The 18,360-nt window shown below is 40.5% G+C and overlaps 1 protein-coding gene across 1 annotated transcript in view; it reads left to right on the top strand.

Moving 5' to 3' along the window:
* Positions 1–18,360, top strand: part of DSCAM (DS cell adhesion molecule) — a 590,499-nt gene that overhangs the window by 352,066 nt on the left and 220,073 nt on the right. Inside the window, exons 6-8 of the mRNA XM_039857643.1 lie at positions 1,117–1,392; positions 7,934–8,230; positions 8,969–9,244. Coding sequence (XP_039713577.1) covers positions 1,117–1,392; positions 7,934–8,230; positions 8,969–9,244 — 849 coding nt within the window. The remainder of the gene's footprint in view (positions 1–1,116; positions 1,393–7,933; positions 8,231–8,968; positions 9,245–18,360) is intronic.

Below are 18,360 nucleotides of genomic sequence, written 5' to 3'. Positions count from 1 at the left end.
GGTTGTATCCAAAGTGATCAGAAGCTTCCAGAAGCATGGCTGTGCTTCACGCCCTAATCCACACAGTTCCCTGTCTCTGCAATGTCCTCTGGCCTCAGCGCCATCATCCTGGATATCTGAGGACTTTCTGTTGATCCTCTTCCACATATTATGGGTCGCTCATAGATTTTTGTGGTTGCTATGTTCATTCTCGTATTTATCTTATCCACCTAGAAGACTGAACTCCTCAGAACCAAATGCTATACAGTGTGGTGACATGAGCAATTGGGAAAAACTGGGGTAAAGGCTGCTTTTTGCCATTTACCTGTAAAGTGGATTCAGTTATATCAATTAATCTCTCTGAATAACCATTTCCTCTTCTGCAAAATGGAGATAATAACACGAAACCGGCAGGACTGTGGGATGGCCGACTTAATTAATATGCAAATGATGTTTGGTAGCTTTACGGCATGTGCTGGTTACGCCTCAAATATTATTCCTCCTTGTCTTCTCTGTGAGTGTAACCCCATCCTTGGCATATAATAGGTGCTCACTAAATGCTTGCTACCTTGGATCAAGTTTGTTAAATAAAAATGTAGGAATTCAAGTCTAACGTTGCCTAAACCAACGAGTTTCATGGTAAAGAAAGAAACACACAAATCCTGTTTTATGGTCACAAATTCTAATGTCGACCTGTTTTTTTGCAGCGGCGTGTTTTTGGCCCTGGTTAAGCCCCCTAAGGGATGTGAGCGAGTACATGTGTGTGTGTGTGTGTGTGAGAATGGCCCAGAGCAAGCCCATCTGTGCTACCTTGAGACGAGGCTTTTGGGGTTTAAATATTCAGGCATTTCTGTCCTCACTCTTAACTAACACTGCACTCCTCATTGGCAGTGGGTTAATATTCATACCTACTCAACAAGAAAGCAATATGACCAAACTTAATCTATTTTCTAGGCAGAGAAAGAAGGCCAGAAAAAGAACAAATAGCCAAGAGGGTACTTCCAACCCCAGAAATAATTCTGAATGTGAGAACTTGCACTGATGCGTTTGCCTGGGCAGAAGTACAGCATGGCGTTGAAATGATATCTACATGTCTGATGATTTCACCTTCTGTTTTCTCTTACCTGATATCTCCAGAGCCACTGAAAGCTGCCATCAGCCCCAGGAAAGTTAAAAGCAGCGTGGGTAGCCAGGTGTCCTTGTCCTGCAGCGTGACAGGAAGTGAGGACCAGGAGCTCTCCTGGTACCGAAACGGTGAAATCCTCAACCCTGGAAAAAATGTGAGGATCACAGGGATCAACCACGAAAACCTTGTCATGGATCACATGGTCAGAAGTGACGGGGGCGCATACCAGTGTTTTGTGCGCAAGGACAAGCTGTCCGCTCAAGACTATGTGCAGGTGGTCCTCGAAGGTCAGTGGGCCCCGTTACAGGGTTCAGCCGAAAAAGAACTCAAACCCAGAGCCCTCAGAAAGAAGAACAAAGGGGGAGCAGTGCTGATAACCCCTGTTTTAAGATTTCTCTCTATACGACCAGCTAATAACTCTACCTGGTTTTCCAAGATACATCACTCAAATAAAAGAATAAGTCCTGATGAAGTGAAGATTGTAAACAGTGGCAGTAACGTCACTAATGTAATTTAACGCGAAGCTAAGTGCATTGATGTTGCCCACTGCCATGTTTACAGTAACTCGTCAGGATGTAGGCATCCGACACTTGCAACTTATGTTTGGTTGACAGTTCACTGCCCACTGAGGCCTGGCTTTCTCAGTAACGCTCAGTTTGGAGGGTGTTTTATGCACTGTAGCATTTAGCAACATCCCTGGCCTCTGACCGACATATGCTCATAGCATCTCCCTGTGAGTTGTGACAAGTAAAAATGTCTCCAGACATTGTGAAATGTCTTCTGGGGAGTACAAAATAGCCCTCCCTCCATTGAGAAGTACAATTTTAGAGGCAAAACCAGGGCGAGTGAAAAAAAATGGCGCCTGATTTGTAGGATTGTCCCTGGTTGGGTCCAAATATTCACGGATTTAGGTGAATGGAATTTTTGAGGAATTACTTTAGGGTATAATAATAGGTTTTAGGTATGTTTTATTGTTTTTGTTTTGTTTTGTTTTGTTTTACTTAACGGTGTACTGCCTACTTGCATCTGGAAGCTTATCGATAAGCCAGGGAAAGAAGCTGTTAAGGTAACATTCAAGTCATTCAAGTGAGACATGCGTTGATCACCAGATAATTGAACTAGCTCTTATCTATATATTTGTGTGTCTTGTTGAAAATTGTGTGTTTTCGTATATAATTTAAAATTTATCAGTTATCAGCTGATTTAAGTAATTACATGACTTTCATATAGCCTAAAGGAAATAAAAATAAAATCTATTTATATATGAAAATAAGTTTAAATTTATCTCGGTGCTTAGAGGATATTTCTATTATTACTTTTTAACTTTTGCCAATTTTTAAGAAGAAATAGGCTTGGAATGACATTCTTATTTTGATTCAAGCATTTATTTGTAGACAATGAGTTTTTTAAAGCAGAGGTGAACTTAGTGAGAGCCTGATACTCATATTAAATGTCTGACACCATGTTCCACATAATTAAGTGCAGAAAGTAATCAGTTCGTACTGGTTTGTTAATGATGATGCACTGTAGTCCTTACAGAGTCATTATTTTTAGATTCTTTGTAGAAAAGGGAGAGATTACCTTTCTAGGCCTAGTTACCGTGGCAACCATCTCGCGTGACTAAGAAAACCTAAAGAGCATATTGATAATCCATAATGATGTCGAAAGAGTTCAGGTTATCAGAGAGTGACAGCGAGAAAGATTTCAAAGACACTCAGGTCTCACTGGGAAATTAATGTCCGCTTTCATCTCCAAAAAAGCCTGTCACTTAAATAAAAAAAAAAGGGGCGGGGGCGGGGTAGAGGAGCGCATGGAGCATACTCACGGATGTGTTTGCCGCGTGTCAGCTTCCATTCAGGACAAGAAGCTTCACTTTATTTTTTCTCTTCTGAGAGATGACAGTGCTAATGTAGCAAAAGAGAGCAGAAATGAAATTACAAATACACATCTCGGATCTGCTTTCAAAGGGTGTCTAACTAGTGGCCTCGGATATAACCTCCTTGTATGCCCACTGATATAGCTATGGATTAACATAAATTGCAAAATGCACGATACCGTGCACTGAGAATGGCCACTAATATAATGTAGAATCGAGGAATGTTTCCTATGAGGCCAAAGAAATTGGAATGGAAGTCTAAAGAAACTGGAAATCTAATAATTATAGGTTCAAGATCAACCCAGAATAACTAGAAAATGGAATAGTAGGAAGGAATGAGAGCAGGTCCTATTTCTGGAAATGACAGAATAGCATATATAAGACTGATCTGCAAGAAGATAAAAATTATGAAATTTGGGTAAAACAAAACTATATACAGATACTAAAGCGTCACCCAAAAGTAGGCAGAAAAGGGTTGGCCTTTGAAAGAAGGGGAAAAGATTAGATGATATCTACATTGATACCACATTGCCCCCGAGGACGTTCTTCAGTCCTCGTAGGGTAGGAGGATAGAAAACCAGAAATTAAGAAGAAAAGGAGAAAACTAAAGTCTTAAGGGATTGAGGTGTAGAAGGGCAGGTCTGCACTGTCACATCACCTACAACTTGAAGGCAGTGAGTGGAGATTCCGGGAAGAAGGAAATAACAGTAGTGAGTCTTGAAATCTGAAAAGAAGCTTTTTTTGCAAAACTTGGTTGACACCTGAACTGCAAAAATGTGAAGGAGAATCCAGGTATACCATAAAAATAACTAGACTAAAAATACCATAAAAATAACGATACCGTGATAGATAGATAGATAGATAGATAGATAGATAGATAGATAGATGATAGATGATGGATGGATGGATGGATGGATGGATGGATGGATGGATGGATGGATGATGATAGATAGATAGATATAGATAGATAGATAGATAGATAGATAGAGACGATTAAACAGACAGATATGTATGTATGTGTGTGTGTGTGTGTGTGTGTGTGTGTTCTTTATAGACACCATGACCAAAAGTCAAAAGACAAAGTAGGCAATAAAAACAGATCCCGAGAGGATCCAGACATTACAATTAGCAGGCAAGGGCTTTAAAGCTGCTATTTAAAATATGTTCAGTAAGTTAAAGGAAAATTCAGGCATAATGAATGAACATATGGGAAAGACCAGCAGGGAAATGGAAGCTATAAGAAGGAACCAATAAGAATGAAAAAGCTCACTGTATTGGTTTTAATGGAAGATTGAAGAGGGAAGGAGGAAGGATAAGTGAACTTGAAGTTAGATTAAAATAAAAAATAAAATCAAAATTAAAATTAAAAATAAAATAGAAAAGCGCAGAGAGAAGGAAGACTACAAAGAAAACTAACAGTCTCCCTACCGTGTGGGCATTTATCAGATGTCCCTATACACATGTAATTGGAGACCCAGAAAAATAGGAGACAGCGAATGGGGAAGACAAATATTTGAAGAAATGATGGCCATAATTTTTCAGAGTCTGATATAAAAAATAAAGTTACAGATTCAAGAAACTCAGTAGACTCCAAGAAGAGTAAATAACGACTTCTCGTCAGATATTTTGGAAAACAAAAGACGATTGAGCAACATCTTTAAAATGTTGAAAAGGGTTTTAAAAAAAACACCCTGTCAATCTAGACTTCCACATCTCTCAAAAACAGTCTCTAAAAATTAAGGCGAAATGAAGATATTTATATTTTCAATAAATATAAGCTCAAGAAATGCGGTGCCAGAAGAACTGCACGTTAAGAAGTGGTAAATGACCTCATTCGGCACGAAAGAAATGTCCTAAAGTGGGAAGTCAGAACTCCAGGAATAAACGACATGAGAAATGGTTAATATGTTAGTAAACATTTAGCAAAATTGTTTTCTTCCTTTAATTACTTTAAACAATAGACAAGTTACGAAATTGTAAATTTACAACACTGTATTATAGAGTTTACAACAAATATGATAGCACAGAGTTGTAAGTTTTTTACATTTCACATGAGGTACTACAATTTTAACTTTTAGTAGCTGTGATTAAAATTATGTATACATATGTAAGTGCACACATACATGTTCTTGTTAATATATATAAATATATACATGAAATAAGTATACATATAAAAATGAAAAGGCAAGTGTGTAGTGGGAAAAATATTTTACACACAAACACACATTTATATATAATATATAGATATGTGTGTACATGCCTGACAAGCATTATACGTGACTTACATAAGATATCTGACACATATATCTGGCCATTGTATCAGACACATATATTACCAGCAGGCTTGTATTGACTTGTGTATATGTGTGTGTACATGTGGTCATTACACATAAAGAACTCCTATAAATCAACAACAAAGGCAAACAGTGCAACATAAAAATACACAGAAGATTTGAGCAGACGTTTCACAAGGAAACATATAAATGGCCAATAAGCACATGAAAACAACATCGTTGCCATGGTATTTGCCAAACATATATAACCTGCATCTAATCATGAGCAAATGTCAAATGAACTGAGTTTGAGCAACTGGCTACAAAGTAACTCTTCAAAAATGTCAAAGTCAGGACACACAAAAGAGATCAAAGAATGTTCCAGATTAGGGAGACATGACAAATAAATATAATGTATGACACCAATTGGACTGGGCAAAAGTAGCTAGGAGAAACATTCCTGGTGGATCCACAGACTTCGGCATGAACCGCCTACTAGATTAGAGTACTGTGCCACTCCCAGTTTCTAACTTCGCTGACTGTACTGTGGTCGTGACGGAACATCTGCCTGTAGAGAGAGAAGGCACGCTATGGTTACATCGATTGGAAGGTCAAGAGCAGGCCAAAGTAATAGACGGCGATAGTAATCAGAGCTGGGATCGCCTATGAGACCTGGCGACGTTAGGGACGATGGAAGCGTTTGATACCTCGATTGTTTTTGTGGTTATGCAGGTGCATATATTTAGCACAGGTGTATATATTCCGTCTGTACACTTAAGATCTGTACATTTCACTGTCTGTAAACTTTTATCTAGTAAAAAAAGTATGAAAAAAAGTTTTCTAAACAGATTTGAAAAGACTTGAGGTTTCAGTGCTTAGTGTAAAAGCACTTAGTGTAAAGAAATCTATAACTAAACACATCCTGAAAAATGTTGAATCGTCAGGTCAAATAAAGTAAAGCCAACATTCCCGAGCGTCACGGGCTGGTTAGGTACAAAGAGTGGCAAACATGGTGACAGCTAACTTCTCAGGAAATCCAATGCAGAGCCTGTGGAAGCGCTGTCTGCAGTGTTAAAGGGGCAAAAAGCAGGTTCTTCACTTTAAAATCATGAAAAATTTTTTCATTTTGATAGTGATATTTGCAATCCCAGAATACTGAAATATGCTATGTATGAATGCTTCTGGGAAAAAAACAGACCTGAGGGCCTTATCCAGCCACCCAAAACATGACTTGGAAAGAAGTTAAGATTCAGGGATTTGCAAATGAAAACATGGTGGAGAGCTAGCTGTAGGGAAGCACCCCAGCACAGCTCCCCCGACAGGGAGGACCCTACACGGCTGGCCGCAGAAATGAGCTTCAGGGTTTTGGGGTTCCTTTGGGAGTATTTGCGAGAGTTTAGAGTTACCTTTCTAGGGCAAAATTACAAGCTACCTTCAGTTTTGTTTCCTGCATTTTTTTTTTTTACTTATACTTTCAAAATTTTCAACAATGAATCCATATCTTTCAAAATTAAAAAAATAAAACATAATATCTGTTAATTATCATCTTTCATTATGGATAACCCCTAAAATAAGCACAAGTAAAAAAAAAAAATCACCTCTAGCAAGTTTTGTTACCAGACTCAGAAATCTTGTTTCATGTGATCACAATTATGTCAAAACAACCCACTTACACCTAGAAAAAATGCGTCACAATGTCACTTTATATGCCTGGGGCTCGTAAGCCTTTTGGTAACTTTTTCTTCTTCTGACTTTCAGATGTTTATCTTTAATATGCATTCTATCTCTTTTTTCATAAATAACCATATTTAAAAAAGAGAAACATGCATTTGTGATTACTACTGTACAGTATGAGGGAAATAGTCCATGTATATGGTAGAAAAATAATGGAATTTGAAAACTTGGTCTTTGTTGAAAATATGGGGAATCCCCAGAGAAACCCCCCCTGAGAGTAAGCTCCTAATTTGCCTTGGCCAGTCTCAGTTGTGCCTCTTCTCCCTGCATAATTGTTTCTAGTGCCCATTTCATTCTCCAAAGCATCACAGGTTTGATGATAAGTTACATGGCCACCTCGCTCATAGAGATATTTAATACAAACCTAAAGGGTCAAACTTCATCCAGCTTCTACTCCTTCCCAGTGCCTTCATGAATTTTTACGTGCACTTATTTACGTGCACTTATTATTTGTCAAGAGAACTATAAAAGATGATTTTTTAAGAGCCAATGAACATGAGGTGACCAGTCTCTTTTATTTACTCCTCTAAATAATTCCCTGTAAGCAGTCCCTAGTCCCTAGTTTGGAGAGAAGTGGCAAGCTAAAGTGACCATTTGCAGGTGTGGCTTTCCTCTGCATATATAACTTTGCATGGGATGACCAGACATTGAATTGTAGACTTCTTGGGAGCTGACGTTGACCATGAATATCTGGGTTGTATCATCATTCTTCTTGCTATGACGTCAGGAAATACATAAGTCGTTTATCTAGGCTTGCCAATGCTGTGTTTACCTATTTTGAAAATGAAATCTTGTTCTGACTGGAATTTAGCTGTATCGATAAAACCAGACTTTTTTGTGGTGTCAACAAGCGCTACATCTACCTCGTAATTATTAGATAAACGCACTTGGGAGTCATAAAATTATTCGTACATGCCACTTCCTTCCACGTTTGTCTTCCTGCAGATGGAACTCCCAAAATCATTTCTGCCTTTAGTGAAAAAGTGGTGAGCCCAGCAGAACCGGTTTCCCTCATGTGCAACGTGAAGGGGACCCCGTTGCCCACGATCACGTGGACCCTGGACGACGACCCAATTCTCAAGGGCGGCAGTCACCGCATCAGCCAGATGATCACGTCGGAGGGGAATGTGGTCAGCTACCTGAACATCTCCAGCGCTCAGGTCCGCGACGGGGGCGTGTACCGCTGCACCGCCAACAACTCGGCCGGCGTCGTCCCGTACCAGGCTCGAATAAACGTAAGAGGTGCTTGTCAAATCAGCTCCTCGAAAAAACACACATAAGTCATTGTAGTAGAGAAGAAGGTGTCTGCATGCGCCGAGCCGGCTCTTGGAATGCTGAGACGGATCGACCGTGCTCCCCATTTCCCACCCCTCCCTTCTACTCGGGAACGTCGCCGTCCGGGACGACGTCGGAGAGGGCATTTCGGTTTCGACAGTCAGCTTGTCCTCCGGTCTCACTCTTAGCTCTGTCCCCTTGATCCTCCTGTCCGGGTACACGCTCTGCATGCCCTTCCCTCCTCCTCTTCTGCTCCGCTGCATTCGTGGGGATCCCTCACGGGCGTGGTCTTTTAACTTGACATTCATAGTGTGCCGTGGCATAACCTCCATCTTCATCGTCTATTCTGTAGAGAGAGTGAAACAATTGAATGGCTGCCACTGTTTTCACACAGAGAGCATGCTCGTGCAGTGTAGACTGGTTCTTTTTCATTGCTGAACTTGTGTTTTGTCCTATAATTCGAAGCATTTAATAGAAGTCGATAATTAAAGTATTTAACACTCATCTGGTTCAATTCTAAGTCATAAAAGGAAAAGGATAAAAAAAAACTTAGAGAAAATGCCAAATGCAGAAAATTCATTTAATGGAAAATGATGTTCTTACATGAAAATAATCTACGTTTTTAACATACAGAAAAGTGTGCCTGTTTCTGCGCGTAAGATATACCCTTAAATTATTTTCAAGAGTTTCTTTGTGTCTCTCCAGGGCCCGCAAGCATTCGACCAATGAAAAACATCACGGCGATAGCAGGACGGGACACGTACGTTCACTGCCGTGTCATCGGCTATCCGTATTACTCCATCAAGTGGTACAAAAACTCGAACCTGCTTCCTTTTAACCACCGCCAAGTGGCGTTTGAGAACAATGGAACTCTAAAACTCTCCGACGTGCAAAAGGAAGTTGACGAGGGAGAGTACACATGCAACGTCCTGGTCCAGCCACAGCTCTCCACCAGCCAGAGTGTCCACGTGACGGTTAAAGGTAAGGCCGTGCCCCTCGCTGTCCCCACACGGCTCACCATCACCTAGTTCAGTCGGGCCACCGCGCCAATGGTTAGGATCGGGAGAATTTGTGAATCTGCATGTTTACAACAAGACATTATTATTCTTCATTCAAAGAGACCGAGAGGTGATTGTGTGCACTAGGTGTTCTATTCCCTTCGCCGCTGCATCTTCACATGACCTGTGGTCGCTATGGCTTTCTTTGCGTGTGAATTTTTGGCTTGGTGTTCCAGAGGGCACGCGTCAATATTAACATAGAAAAAAGAACACACGTCCTTGGCTTGTTTATCTGGTCATTTGACACATAATTTTAAGACACGGATCTTTCTTTTTTAAAAAAACTTCTAAACGTGAGTTCTTTTAGAATCCAGCTAGAAGAGAGAAGATTGCAAGCAAACTTCTCATCTTGAGTAGATGAGTAGGTCGAAGCAGTAACGTAGAAATTATAGCACTAGAGGACCTCACAGATCAATGTCCTGCCTTTTCAATTATTCTTTACATCGCGACATCATGACTCGGACTCTCGTGGGCTCTAACCATCAGCATGAACTTTGAAGATCATGCAACTCAACGCAAACCTCTTTATTGGTAAAGACGAATAAAGTGACAGGAGCCACCGAAGGACACACAGCTCCATAGCGGCGGACCCTTAGGGGAATCTAGTTCTTTCATTCCCTGATTCAGTTTCCTCAGCCGAACATAAGACAAAAATTTTAATTATGCAAGTAATCTACATGAAGTAGGTCATGAAAATAGCTCTCGTATGTTACGAAAAAATTTCAAAATTCTGTGGACGCAGCCTCCTGCTCACCAAGCTCCCTGCCTGAGCTGCCCACGTTATCTTCCTAGGTACCAATAATCGTCTCTTGGTATCCTGGTTACGACGACGTTGTATAACTTCCCCAAACTAATTTTCTCACAAACCCTGTTAGTTTACCATTTTAGGATCACCTGTAAGTACATACACACAATATGTAATACATTATGTATGATACGTTATATAACATGTATTATGTATTACATATTAGATACACCTGTACATAAATAATCTTGAATCTCTTTTGAATCATCACATACCTTAAGAATTTTTCACACCCTTACAAATTCTTGGTAAACCCGACTGGGCATAGCTGCGTGAAGGTTTATTTTGTGGCCGTATTTATTTCTTCAGCAGTTACTTGTGGGACGTTTTTTCTGTGCCAGAAATTACTCCACACACTGAGGAAAACAATGAAGAAGGTAGACAGCATCTCTTTTTCTCTTGGAACTGTCCTTCCAATCAGGAGAGACAAACAGCAACCAAATAAGACGAATGCAGAAACCAGGAAAAAAATTATAACATTCGGTACTATGAATTAACACGTGACGGTATCTTAAAGATTCGCTGCAATGGAGAACTAGAAACTGTATCAAGGAGTTTTTGGTTCTCTGCTCTCTTAACGTGATTGGCCTGTCATGCCCTCTGAAGGAATGCTTTACCCACCCACGGTTTTATAGCATGACGAGTTGGTCATTTGGAAATGATTGGTTCATCGAGTTGTACAGACTCTCCAAATGTTGACACAACTCATTATACAACATCAAAATATCGCCCTGATCTCACTAGGAAGGTCTTTAAGTATTTGGAAGCTGTCAAGCTCATGGTAGCAGATATGGATTTTCTAAAATTCTATTTTTTGCTTTAAAGTTTGAATTTTATTACTCACAATCCAGTCCAGTATGATCATAGGAGTGACAGGCTCATTTCTTTCCTTTCAAGAAAAACACCTGCCACCTACACAAGACTGAAGAAGGATAGCTGTTAGGTAGCCATTCTTTGAAGAGTCAAAGAAAACACACACACACACAGTGGCACATTTAAACCGAAGTCACATGGCCCGACTGAGGTTTTAAAATGAGATTTCTGACTCGTGTGTTGAGACTCGCATTAAGGGCACGAAGGAACAGCAGGGTGATCTGTTAGAAGGCTAACCCGGGTGAGAGGTGAAGGGGCGTGAACAGGGTCGGCGGGGGTAGCAGCATAGGCGGCAAGGGAAGCAGACACTGGCGTGTTGCTAAGGCCTGTTCAGCAGGATTGCCTCCTGGACTGGGTGTGGGTGACAGAGCGAAAAAGATGAAGGCATGACTCTGAAATTTCGGCCCGAGCGATGGAAGAGACAGCACTGCCACCAACGAAGTTGGAAGAAGATGCCAGAACGCAGTTCAAGGGCGGAAACCCGAAGTCCAGTTTTCGATACATGTGGGTTGGAATACGCGTTAGACAAACAGTGGACCCATCCGATGGGAAGTGGGACACATGGGGGAGGGAAATGTAGGCATCGGGGCTGCAGACTTGGAGACGTCGGGAGGAGATGGTGTGCACGGCCACCAGTCTAGTGGGGACCATCGGGGACTTTGTGTAACTCACTCCAGATTTTAACTTCATGGAGATAAACTTATCGCTCCCTTAGTCAGACTCACATTAAAATCTGTTTGCCAAGTACCTGTAGAGAAAGTCGGACAAAAATATAAGCAAAGACTGCTTGAAATTTGCATTTATCTCTTTAAATCGTCTTGATTAGAGCAATTGTTCAAACTGTAGATACTAAAAAGAATTGCAGCCTGGGAAATCCTGCACAGGTGTACATGGATGCTCTCACCATGTACACCTGTGCAGGACTTCCCAGATGGAAAATAGAAAATTCTGGTTTCTTGTGTCAGCTTGGGGCATCTCTCCATCATAGTCTCATGCAGTGTGCCCTAGCAATTCAGTTTAAGATACCTCTTGCATTTCTTGCTTAAGATGACTTCTAGCTTTTCAGGTATCATCATAGTTTCACGCCATTAATGATTTTAGGCTTTACTCAGACGTCGTTAGAAAGCCTGTTACCAAATTGACTTCTGAACACTTAAATTGCAATTTTAAAGTGTTTTGAAATGAAATAAATATGTTTAATCACACTCCAGCAGTCAAAATTGTAGTTCATCAAAGCTTTTTTAAAAAAAATAATCTTTGCAGTTTGGGATTCCAACAGGGATTCCGATAAGAGGAAAGATAAAGGATCCACTGAATTATGGGAAAAGACAGATTTGGGCTCTGCCTGTGGAGCCGCATTGGGTCCAGTCTGTCTTGCTTTATTTGTGTGACTACAGCTCCATTACGGGTCCCATGAGACTACACAGAGATGTCTATTCAGAGCGTCTTAGAAAAGCGAGTGCGAGGCCTCGAACGTTGGCTGCCTCAGGAAGCTGGCCCGTTCATTTCCGTCAGTGACACTGCGAACCACGACCAAACGATTTTTACGTTGTTTCCAGAAGGTTCATCTTTAACACCGAATGGAGCGCGCGCGCGTGCATGCGTGCGTGTGTGTGTGTTGACATATGGAAACAATACTATTTTCCAGTCATGCCTTTTTTGGTAATAGTCATGGCCCTTTGCTTATTTTATAGCATTGCTTGGAAATTTTGAATAAGACCCGGAGATTGATATAAATAACATGCTAATTATTGATAACATCCAAAACTTAAGCAGTTCTGAAACATATTAACTAATCAGAAGCACAATTTTGCTGCCTTCAAACTTGTAGGGAGTAATAAAAGTCAAAATCCTTTTACTTAATTTCAATTTAACAAGCAGAGTTATATTTAACACATTTCAAAGATTTTTCTTTCTCATTTTAGGTGCCACATTGAACTTGAACGGTGACTAATTGAGTGTTCTAATTTCTAGGGACCAACACTGCCAGGAAAGTTAATTGGCTGCTAGATAAAAATGTCACCGATTCATATTTATATTAAACTTCATAGTTTACAAAACACTTTCACATGTGTAACCTTAATTAATACTCACGGTGACTCTGTAACGTAGATAAAAACATAACCAGAGAAGCAGAATAAGAAAGATGAGGAGATTTGCTCAAAGTTGTCCAGTAACATATTCAAATCTCAAACACACACCTTTGGTTTCCAGCGCAAACCCGTGGTGTGTTTTAGAAAAGTAATTCACATCACGCTGGGGAGCCAGGGCTAAAGTGAGGAGACATGACGGCGAAGAACCCAAGAAGAAAGCTTTTTAAAAAGCAAAGCAAGGAGACTGTTTTAAAAGTAAAACATGAGATATTGAGGCCCTAATTTGAGAGAAAGAGAGAAAAGAGAAAAAAAGTGGTGCAATTGGAGGGATGAAAAGGAAACAATGGATTTGGTAAGTGAGGATGAGTAAAAACCCCAGAAATTCTGGTCTGAAATGCTGGAGAGGCTGAGCTAGGAACTTAAAATATTAGCGACTTGGGAAGATTCAGGAAGGGTGAGGTTTGGTGTAAGGTGTTATGGACCATCATCTGGTTTCAGACCATGGGATATGAATTTGAGAGTGGGCAAGAATGTCTAAGAGGAATCAAGCTTTCGGAATTATATTTTATGGGTTTTTTAAATTAATGTTTGCCGGTAACGAGGTGAAGGTCTGATGCCAGGAATGCAGTGAAAGCGACTGCAAACACTAGCCCTTTCCTGTTTTATTTCCGTTTTAGATTTGTAGCACTTTCTCATTCTAATTTAAGATCGATCCGTATCGGGTCCTGCTCCGATGGGAGGAATTCAGTGTCCTTGGCGGTATTTCCCACTCGGGAGGTAGTGAGCCTTTGTGTCCTGTAGCCTAACAGGGACAAGGTTCTGCACGATTTGACGTAAAAATTCTGCCTCCGCTGCAGCTTTCGAGCATGTGATCCATCTCATCTGTCACCATGGCATTCTTGCAGTGTCGCCGTGCGTGCCGTTAGGGAAATGAACACCAATCTAACGTGTTGCTCTCTGCTCACTGCTTCTCGAGTGGCCAGGAATGGCACCTTCTCGTGACATCATCCTCCAACGGCTCCCGACAGCTGATGTCATTCGGCCCAGCAGGGGTACAGCTCTGGGCGCGGAAGCGACCTTGGCTGTGTCACCTGCTCCCACTCTCTGGCGTCTGTTCATTTGCTGTCCTAGCCAGCGCAGCAGCATCTTCCGCCAGGCTCCAAACCCGACTCTGCCGGGGACGAAGAGTCTGTCCTCTCCGTCGCTTTCACTTTCTGCCACTCTCATTCGCCCTAGCTTCTGGGGTCATTTACGAGATCGTTTGTAGAGAACGTGGCATTTCAAGGTTATTTTTCTCATCTAGTTGCCTCATAGAGTTGAACAATGCTTATTTTAGGGTCCTGTCTACTGGGGTCTTATGTGGCCATAATTTTTAGTCATTTGCACAATTTTTAAATTGATTTTCAATGACTGGTTAGGGAGTGTATAGTTTCCATTATAAATAATGTGGGAGGACACAGATCTCGTAGGGGAACATAGAGGCGATGCATTAAGTGCGTGATCCCTTCGTGGCGAGTTATGATTTCCACTGGGAATTTACATTCTCTATGTTCATTTAATGTCCCCATGTGAAAAAAGAGGCTGACGAAGTGAGGAACATTCACTCTCCGTCCTTCCTAAACGCCTGAAGAAGCGCCTGGGTTTCCGTGCACCATGCGGCTGTCCTCCCCCAGGAGAGCAGAGGAGTCGCACTGTCCCGCGTCGCAGAGGACACATGCTCGCCTTCTCACGAGGAGGTCAGAGGCGAGCTCCTGGCTCAGCCTGCACCCCCTCCTTCCTGCAGGCTCGTCCTGCAGGGCGATGGACGGATGTCTTATCATCCCTCTTTCATGCTAGAAAACGAAGCTGGAGCCTTTCTTCAAGGAGACTTATTATTAAATTGTTTTTAGAAAAAGATACCTCGAATGGCTTTCTCTAAGTGGTAGGTTTCTTTTCCCAGACGGTCTCTTGTCTCTTAACTTGGTCTCTGATGGTCTTCACTGGGCTCTTGGTTAAGAAGTCGCTGAGCTCGTGGAAGATGGACTCCTGCTTGCTTCTCCACGTCCCCTCTATGTTTGTATTTCCACTGCCAGCACTGACGTCTTCGGGCTACGCCGAGGGTTGTAGGTACAGTGAGAGTGGGTGTCCAGTTTCTTCTTTCTCTATGCAGTGAGTCGGTTTTCCTGATCCCGTTCATTGAGTGACCCACGCGTTCCTGTCTTATCCGTATACCAAGATATTATGGCGGTGTGGTCACAGGCACTTTCAGTTCTTTGAAATGTATTGAACCTTTTCCTATGGATGTTTCATTTTTTAAAATGTTCCTTTTCCTTGTATTGTGTTGGGCATAAATTTTCCATACACATCCAGTTATATTTAATAATTGAATCGTGTCTCATCTCTAGCTTTTAAAGATTGCTTCATTGGTCGATGATTAAACTGGGTGTTAATAGTACCGAATACAATTGTTGATTTAGCCATTTTCTGCTATAATATCTGAATTTTGGGTCTTGAATTATCTCCTATATGATTTAAAAATTATTCTTACCTTCTTTGCTGCACATTTCTCTGGTAGGTCTTTTTCCATTTCTTGAACGCTTGCTTTTCTGTAGCTTTTGTTTTATGATGTTGTTTGAATCCAATTTTTATTTATTATTATTTTTTTATTAAGTTTATTGGGGTAACATTGGTTAATACAATTATATCATTTTGAATCAAATTTTTAATCCTGTGTGTGTGACTTTTGATGCATGGTTAAAACATACATGTTTATTTTCATTAAGTTGATGTCAAGAGTTAGTTTAATAACTTTGTATCGGAAGTCATTTTAGTAATTTTAGATTTTATTTAAATCAGGGGCTTCATGTGTTCCATTCACTGTACGTTTCCTGTTCTTCTTTATTTTGTACTAGATAGACTCACTCGAATACTGATAATTGGGTTTATGATAAGCTCTGTTTACATTAAATGATCATGAATATGCTGCAGTCAGATCTCTATGAACTTCCTTGTCCTAACTGTTCACTTCAGTCAAAGAATTTGTTAGTTTATTTAAGAAAAACCAGTTGCTTGCTATGTGTGTCGATCTAGCCATGGGAACAAAATACCTGGGGCTTTTCAAGTTGTCTACAAGCGATGAAAATATCTGGAAGGTTTCACTCTATACCTTTCAGTCAGAGAATCAATCACGTCAATGCTGAAAGCCATCTTATCTGAATCCTCACGAAGACACCGAGATGGAGAGAATTGAAGAGACTTGGACGGGGACGCACAGCTGGCCTGAGAGAGGAGAGCAGGCCTGTGGGATTAATTTTGCAGATTTCTGCTGGTGTGAATCTCGTGAGGATGGAATACGGAGGGACAAATAGATCATTGGTCTGTTTTCAGGTATTTCGCAGTATTGTTCCTTCATCTTATGACTCATTCAGTGCCCTGAGATTCGTTAAAATACTTTACTTGACATAGCTTTTTTGAAATAAAACTACCTATTTAAATTCTTGTCTTCCCCACAACATGTTACATCATGTTGCTCAAAATGCAGCCACTTTGAGTTAGTTATGATTAATAACCAAGCTTCTAAAGAAGAATGACCTTTTCTGAGCCAAGGTCATAGAAAGGACTCCTCAAGTAAATAAACTGCTCTTACTAAAAATCCTTATAAAAAAAGATAATGGCAAAAAAAAAGAAAAGCTAAAGTTTTAAAGCGAATGGCAGTAATTTTATGAATCTTGGTTATCTCTGTCATTTAGCCTAGCTGTCATCCCTTCTGCTTAGAGTCACATGGCTCCATCAATAGTTCATATAAACAAAAATAATACAATAGCAACCCATCTGAATGAGTCTTTTTCCACCTGGATTAGTAAAACATGAGCTCTGTTTCATTTCTTGGATGCCAAGATGGTTCAAATGGCTTTTCTTCAAATATAGGAGATGCAGTTTAGTTCGGGTGAATCAGAAAACTACTCTGTTTTATTCCCGAGTCTTCTGTGTAAACATGTTCTCGCTCTCAATTAGGGGGAAAGTAACCTGCCATTCCTCTAAGTCCAAGGTGACTCTTATTATTAAAATCAGAAATTCTCATGGATTCTAAAGTTGTTCATCATTTTTAAAGTTAAAGAAACTATTTATTTCAACTTAATATGATTGTAGATATAAAGCACCTCCCATTAAAAAAAAAATCCTAAGAAACATCTCCTGTGACTAAAAACTAGAATCACCTCCAGAAACCACCCAGTCCCCTCCACCATGTCCCACGGCCGGCGTCAGGTTGCCGATGGCACAGGTGACCCACTTCTCTTGAAAGCGCTTTGGAAGGCGATGCCACCCTGCTTTTCAGAGTTAGTGTTTTGCATCCCCATGTTCCAGGCAGTTTGTCTTTTTCCTTCTTTACGTCTAATTTGCATCATTCCAGCTGACGAAAATAACATCATTCCAGCTGACGTCTAATTTGCATCATTCCAGCTGATGAAATAACAATTCCTGTTTCTCTTCCTTATAATTCTACATTATACCTTAAGGATTTTTTTCCCTAAAATGTTTTAGTTGTATTTTCTCTCATGGACTTAACTGGTAATTTTAAACAATTTGGGGGGGATTTTTTTTTTTTTTTTACCTTTCTACTTATGTTGTCATATCTATGGTTCTACAGTTCTCTGGCAGTCCAAAATACCTTGTTTAAAAATCGCTGTAGAAGAGTTAGATACTCTTATTCCTGATTTATTCCAAAGTTACGCTGTTTTACATGAGCTGTGCTCCTCTGTTATCTGGTAGTCAGCGTTTGAACCATATGCTTCAGGCCTCATCTGCTGGGAACACTTTATCCAGTGTATACAGTGGCTGTGTGTGGGCTCGAGTATTTATACGTATGCGTGTTTCTCTTTGCTACGCTTTCTTATATTTCTGAGTTGAGCCTTTGGAGATTTCTTGAGTTCTAATTCCAATATTAGGACTGATTTCTTTCTCATTTTGGTTCTGTTCGACATGTACGTACTGAACTTGTGCATATGCATAAACTGTATTAAAGATAAGGACAAGTTTTCCGTTCCGGACACTGGCTGAACTGGGGACAGCTAAATGAGTAAAAACAAACAGGCTTTTTTAGGTAATGAGCCACGATCTTAAAACAAAGCTTTCAAACAATTTTTTCCTTGCTCCCGTTATCCCTTGTCTGTTCTGCAGAAGGACAGGGAGATACTGATAACCATGTACAGAGGGGTCTTATTGAAAGAGAACTCACCACACGTGATACTTCTCCTCTGGTCATAATTCAAAATGAATAAATGCAACATG

The sequence above is a fragment of the Pteropus medius genome, unplaced genomic scaffold (assembly GCF_902729225.1).
Source record: "Pteropus medius unplaced genomic scaffold, Ma_sr-lr_union100, whole genome shotgun sequence".
NCBI classification, from domain to species: Eukaryota; Metazoa; Chordata; class Mammalia; order Chiroptera; family Pteropodidae; genus Pteropus; species Pteropus medius.
This window is presented reverse-complemented; position numbering and strand designations above follow the sequence as displayed.